General features: G+C 50.1%; 1 protein-coding gene across 1 annotated transcript; it reads right to left on the bottom strand.

Annotated features, from left to right (window-relative positions):
* Nucleotides 1-2,183: 2,183 nt before the first annotated feature.
* LOC123127698 (uncharacterized protein At2g24330) lies at nt 2,184-6,641 on the bottom strand. Its single transcript, XM_044547487.1, has 5 exons — nt 6,192-6,641; nt 5,057-5,201; nt 3,590-3,699; nt 3,054-3,474; nt 2,184-2,885 (listed from the first exon to the last, which is right to left on the bottom strand). Exons 1-5 carry the CDS (start codon nt 6,450-6,452, stop codon nt 2,641-2,643), a joined length of 1,182 nt encoding a protein of 393 aa, XP_044403422.1. The 5' UTR covers nt 6,453-6,641; the 3' UTR covers nt 2,184-2,640.
* Between the last annotated feature and the right edge of the window lie 303 nt (nt 6,642-6,944).

The raw sequence follows: 6,944 nt of genomic DNA, 5'->3' as shown, positions 1-6,944 counted from the left end.
CTGCGACCATGACCACAGCTTGGCCCCGGTCAAGAACCACCTGGGGACGGGAAATCATGCTGGAGCAGCCACGAGTCCGGGCAGGGCGGGGAGCCGCGGCCTGCGTCACCGCTGTCACCAGAGGCGGGGGGTGGGGGTGGGAGATGGTAGACGGCCGGGAAGGCGGTAGTCTGCAGAGCGCCGGACATGGATGGAGGCGATAAAGCGCAGCAGCTCGACGACGAAGCGGTCGACGGTGCTAGGGTCGGCATCAGCATAGGCGTAGGGCTCGGACAGTAGAAGCTCAGAAGGCCGCGGGATCGAGTCGGGGTCGGCGGTCCAGGCAGAGAGCCGGAAATTGAACATGTCGCTGTCGTTGAGTGGCTCCGGGGCGAGCCGGTCCATGAGGCAAAACAGCGGCAGCAACTGGATGGCGGAGGAGATGTCCCAGCCATGCTCCGGGATTTCGATGATCTCGATGTCGACGGAGATGCGCAGCGAGATGGGCTCAACGCCGACGAGCCTGCTCCAAGGATGGAGGATGAGGCGGAATCGGGGGCGCGGAAGGGGGCCGCGGCCACGCGCGCACGGGTGGCGGCGTCCGCGAACCACAGGAGGAACTCGCCGTCACGGCTACGATGGACGGAGAACGCGTCCGGGCCGAGACGGAAGCGCGCACTAAGCGCGTCGACAATGTCGGCCGCGAAGACGCCATGCCGGTTCCCAGCGACCATGGCGACGAGAGCCAGGTCGAGGGCGCGCTCAGCCTCCTCGAGACGTGCGGTGCGCGGCATGTAGCAGACGGCGCCAGCCGGGCGAAGCGTGGGGTGACCCGTCATGGCAATGGCCGCGGGGGCAGGGTCTGCTACGCCGAAGGGAGCATGCGGGGAGGCGGGGCTAGGTGCGGGTGACGACGGAGCATGGGAGGGGCCGGAGGACGTGGCCCGAGGGGCCCTGCCATGCTAGGGGCGAAGGAGCCGGACGAGCGCGAAGGAGACACGCGCGGTCGCTTGGCAGCGGGGGCGCCGGATGGGGGGGAGTACCAGGGGTTGGTGCAGAAACGGGCGATGTGCCCGAAGAAGCGGCAGCGCCGGCAGCGCACGTCCCTCTTGCACTTAGAGCGGGGGTGCCTGGTGCCAAGGCAGCGTGGGCACTCATCCGCCCGCGGCGAGGGGGTGCGGTGGTCAGCGAGCGGTGGGGATCGAACAACGCGCCGGCGAGGGGCATGGCGAGGGCGCGGACGCCTCCTGCCCGAAGCCATCTCCCAGTTGCCATCTGCATCCAGACCAGCGTCGTTCTCGACCCGGTGCACCTCAGAGCGGAGCCCAGGGCACGCAGCGGGTGGCGAGGGTGGTGGAGGCGACGAGGGGGAGGCGAGCGTCGGGGAGGAGCAGAGCATGGTGCGGTAGGAGCGGCCACCGGATTCCACCGAGGAGGGGTTGGACTCCATCCAGCGGAGCTCGCGAGTGCGGCCCAGGGCCGAGGGAACGGGGAACGGGAGGCCATGCCAGGCGGAGGCGTCGGAGCCGCCACGGGGCTGGTGGACCCCGGGGCCGGAGTGGCCGGCAGGCGGCGGTGGTGGGAGCGCGGGGCGGAGACCTTGGAAATTGTAGGCCTCTAGCACAATTTTGTTGTTGTCGCCATATACTAGATTCAGAGTCGTCGGAGATCTTAGAGGAAAGGATTTTGGCCCTGCTTTGTAGAGAGCAAATGTGGAAAAACGTAGCTTTCTCTGGGCTACTCCCAAGTAGTTTCTCAAAACAAAAAAAAAAGTCACTCTGCTCGGTAAGCCCCACACCTAATATCGAACCCGTCTTAAACAATCTCCCAGGACTGGAACAGCGTCTCCATCTTGGGCTCAGCAAACGGTGACCCAATATCTCACCCGTCTGTCCGTGGAGAATCACGCAGCGACACCAACAACTTGACTCAGCTAACTGTGTGTTTTTTCTCAAAAAATTAAAATCAGTATGTGCACCAATGTGAATATCATATGCAAACCAAATTCAAAGAAAACTTCGCGGAAAGCCGGAAACCATGTTTGAAAGTTACAAAAAAGATCTGCCAAAAGTTATGGGATGCTAAGACGATGATGTTCTATTGTTGCGGGGGCATACCGCATACAACCCACTAACCCAGCTTAAGCCCAGGCAAAACGAAACTACAAGTTGAAGTATCATCGCGCCAAGGATACGAGACATCAGTCAGCGAAACATAACGCTATCAAGATTACAAAATGAAGCTGTGACCGTAAATGTCCAAACAATGTCAAAAATTCCGCATCTCCAATGGAGCAACTGCCACACAAATATGGGTAAAATAGAAGCGTCGATCATATCTATGTTTTTACACCACCGCCATGTTGCAACGTCACCCGACTGATCTCATCTGTTCGCCTCCACCTCATAGCTTTCCAACCTCGACTTGCCAGGCAGCACGTTGCCATTCTCCTCTCCGGCAGTCCCCATTGCCAACAAAATTCGTCCCCTCAAGTGTCCATGGACAAACTGGCTAAACAATTATTGTACTGGTTTTGCTGTGGATCATATAGGTCATCTATTTCCAATTTTACAACAGTGCTACATATGCGGCTCAAACCAGTTCAAACACGGCGATATGAACTAATCTCACAAAGATCAACAGTAATAGTACGGACCCGCTTCAACTTGCCTCCACTTCCTTCTCCGCGTGTTCTTCCTTTGGCAACTCCTGCACTGTAGCCAAGTTAATCAATTCACTCTCTACTACTGAGCTGGCAGCAGATATCACATCAGCAGGAGCAACTGGGGTCGATGGGCCTGAGTTGGAGCCTGAGTATTGCCCCATCGAGTTCTTTGATGTGTTTAGAGCATGACAATGTGGGCAATAGTATGTAATGTGTGGGTAATCTTCCTTCCGGGCCAAGCCTGCACATTAGTAAGTTGGGTAGGTCATGTGTCCATTCTTTCCAAGGAAATACTCCCTCTGCCTCAAAATGTAAGACTTCTTTTACACTATCTAGTGTCAAAGAACGTCTTACATATTGAGACAGAGGGAGTAGCTAAAAAGGTCAGAGTTTTGTTTCTCATACATACCATTATGCATATGGCAATTGCCGCAGATCAAAGCGTACGACTGTGACGGGTCCTCCCCAACAAGTAAGGCAGCGATTTTTGCAATCCATCCACCATCACTTGCCCCAGAGCCTTGATAATGTTCTACAGCCCTTGTAAGCTGTACGTTTTCCAGGCCAGCATTAAGAGCTGGGCTAGATTCAGCACCTTGTGCCGAAGTATGAGCAGCTGTAGTGCTACCAGTCCTGCTGCCTCTTGCATTGGGTTGCTTCCTGTTTCTCAGCCCATCTGATGGCAATATCTCAGCATTGTTGCTCATAACCACTGCTGCATCAGAATTTGGTTCTTCCCCAAGATGTACTCTTAAGCCAGAATCCGCTCCCAGCTTAGATGCCAAAACCGAAGCTGCAGCAGCTTTTGCAGCTGGATCAAGATCATATTTCTGCACATGTTCAAGTTGGGATACACTTTGTCATCATTTAGTACTGTTGTGTCAATGCCATGATAAAATTCTATCCGAAGTAATGAACTCAATGGCTTGACCAATGACCGCTTACCTGGATAAGTTGTTGGGTAAGGTAATAATTCGTCCGTTCTTTCAGTTCATCAATCTTGGCTTTCCTTTCAGCTCTCAACTTTTCAAGTGTTTTCTCATCTTTCCGTTCAACTGTGAACAGAGGGAAGTAATTCAATGATACTAACAAGGTTTACTGATAAGATGATAAATCATATAGGTTAGTACTGGACAAGATTAACATATTAATACATATCACAAGACAACATTAGTGCCAAGATCCTTCCTAGCAAAAAGAGCGTTGCCCATTTGTCATTTGTGTATCAGAACAAGCATGCAAATTTAGACATGAGAAGATTCAAATCTCCAACACTTAACATGTCAAGCAATCATGCAACTATCAATATTTGTTCTGATACAGCAGTTATGCCAAATAGAGTGTTAATAATTTGCCAAATACTCCCTTAGTTCACAAATATAAGATGTTTTGGATATTTCAATATGGACTAAATACGGACTGAAATGAGTGAACAAACACACTAAAACGTGTCTACATACATCCGATTCACAAAAAAGTTAGAACATCTTATATTTGTGAATGGAGGGAGTATATCTTGTCACTGTACAAAAATATGAAAGATGATTAACGTGCAATACTTCAATAGAATTGGCAATTAAGACAAACGATAATCCCTGCATCCATCTTCACTTCCTAAGATTGCTTTCGGATAAAATTAATCACACCATGTTTCTATTCGGATAAATAGGATCCAGGGGGACAACAACCACTTTCATGGAGATATTATTTACACTTATCTAAGTCCCAAGCAATTTGACACACACTTTGACTGCCATCAAATTTCAGAACGACAAAAGAAAAGAATAAACAAACCAGCATTCCAGCTAAAATGCAAAGTTTGCATTATAAAGCATAAACATAAACTTTGTAAGACAGGCTACATATTACAACCTCTGAAGTCAAACCCCACAACAATCCTTTTGCTAGAAGCACAACCATTTTAGGAAGATCGGTAATACTAAAGGAAATTTATCACCTCTGATAAGATTGCACACAAGTGAAAGTAAAAGATTTGAGTGAGTCAAACTAGAAGCACCACAACTAAAATATGTGCAAAGAAGTAAGAATGCTATGTGTGCCAGTGCATACATATATTGTAAACTGCTTCGTATTGCATACTTATCATTAATGAGAAGAATGGAAATTAGTTTGATTATTTTAATTCAAGCCAGAAACTTAAAAACACAGTTCACACCAACATCCGTGGACAAGTACAACAGTGTGCCAGACTACAACATACTGTTATATACTTCACAATATTAAAGCCAAATATATAGTTTGCAGAAGTCACATTCGACACATAATCATACAAACATGACAGGATGACAGCAGCAATGCAGGACTCACTAAGAATGATTAAAATATTGAAGAAATAGTTCAAATATGAGGATCACTAATTATGAATTCTGACAGGGGTTTCAAGATACTTACGCATCCTTGTGAAGTTTACGACTGCTGAATATACCACAGACCATATGGCAGGCAAAACAAACATAGGCAGCACTCGAATTGCCCTCATTTGCCAAGTGAGATCTTCGTCTCTTGTCATCATGATAGCATAACCAACAGCCACAGCCTGAGAATAGGACCTAACTATTAAGAAAGCACAAATTGCTTGCTCGATATTTAATACAAAAATAGCCATTACTGGTCTAAGATAACTGTAACCCATAGAAGTGCAGAACTCAATAATTCACATAACTAGAGGAGCGCAGAGGCAAACTGTGAATCCCCAAAACAGACTCTCACCACAGCTTAAGAGGAAACCAGTGTTTCCTTTTCGGCAGATACTCAAAAGATAAACCGTCTCAGCAATCCTACTTACTGTTCTTCTAATGAAACCTCAAATACACCGAACTGCAACTAGATTATAAATAATGTTCCTGCAAATACACAGATTGCGCAGCATTGGTTTCTTATGCATTGACAATCTAAGCATATAATTAAACATCCATTAATTTCTACTTTGAAAATAGTAGAACACAACTGAACAGTTTGGGCAAGTGTACAAAAGGCTTGCATAAACTTCTCAAATTCACAGTAATAACTACAAAAGGAAAGGAATCCACAAATAGCATTGACTTGTGAACATGAATATCTGACAGAACAATCATAGCCAAAATCTGTGCATCTATTCCCAGTGAGAATATCTACTCTAGAATCTAAGAACCAGAAACGCAGTGTATCCGCCCATGTGGCCAACTGGCCATGTCTAATCACCATGGATGATCCCGAAGTATGAAAGCACTCTGTCTACTTCGTTCCAATAAAGCTGGTTCGCTTTTAACCTCCGGGGAAAATTTAACACCACAATCGCATGTTCCGAATCTCGCACACGACCGCGTACGCTCACGCGCAGAAGCACGGAAAGAAAAAACTCCCAACGTTCGACTGAGAAAACATTGAGACAGCCAAATCTCCGAGCGTGAACAAATGGAATCGCCGCGAATCCAAACCTAGGCGCATCCGCAGCCGCTGGACCAGACCATGATCATCTCAGATAGCATACATACGCGTAGTAAATTCGAGAAGGAAGAAAGAGCGGGATGGTAGGGGATTCGGCGACCTCGGCGATGACGGAGAGGACGATGATGTTGCGGACGGTGCGGCGGGAGAACTGGGTCCGGCGGCGCATCCGCGCGTGCACGGCGGCCTCCTCCTTGGACAGGTACTGCAGGCGCTTCTCGTAGTCCTCGCGGCCGCCGAAGAGGCCGCGCCACATCCTCCCCAGCACCCCTCCTCCCGCCTTCTTCTTCTCCCCCTCCTCCTTCCCCTTGCCCTTGGCCTCCACCGGCTCGCCTGCTCCGTCCGCCGGCGTGGAAGCCATTGCCGGGGCTCGCGGATCTGCGCGCCGCGGGATCCGATGGGGTGGTGGTGGGACGCCACGCGACGGTGGCCTGGCCTCCGCGCTGCCTCCTTGCTGGCTCTCGAGAGAACTCCCAGCACTACTTTTTGGTGATTCGGCGTCCAGGTGGGGGTGGGGTGTGGTGGGGGGAGGAGAGAAATGAGGACGATGGAACGCACGCGTCCGACCACAGAAGCAGAGGGGAACGAAGTCGTACTGTGCCGTATGCCCGTTACGCGTTCGTCCGGGCCTGCGAAATCAACGGTTGTGGTCGACTACAGCCAGACCACGAAAGCAACCGAATTCCGCTGCTTCCGGGGCGAGTTTCATCGCGTAGAAAGCGATCGGGAAGCAAAGTTGTGCATCTTTCGGTGGCTTGGCAAAGAGGCAGGGGGATGTGCTGCCTTGGGTTCGGGGGCATTGGCAAAGAGCCAGTCAACACGCACGGCACAAACTCGCAAAGAAGCCAGCCAC

This window comes from Triticum aestivum, chromosome 6A (assembly GCF_018294505.1).
Source record: "Triticum aestivum cultivar Chinese Spring chromosome 6A, IWGSC CS RefSeq v2.1, whole genome shotgun sequence".
Lineage (NCBI taxonomy): Eukaryota > Viridiplantae > Streptophyta > Magnoliopsida > Poales > Poaceae > Triticum > Triticum aestivum.
This window is presented reverse-complemented; position numbering and strand designations above follow the sequence as displayed.

Coding starts and splice junctions, on each gene's coding strand:
- LOC123127698 (XM_044547487.1), bottom strand. CDS start 6,452: ATGGCTTCCACGCCGGCGGACGGAGCAGGCGAGCCGGTGGAGGCCAAG. Junction 3,700..5,056: donor CGTAAACTTCACAAGGATGC/GTAAGTATCTTG, acceptor CTCTGTTCACAG/TTGAACGGAAAGATGAGAAA. Junction 3,475..3,589: donor TTACCCAACAACTTATCCAG/GTAAGCGGTCAT, acceptor GAACATGTGCAG/AAATATGATCTTGATCCAGC.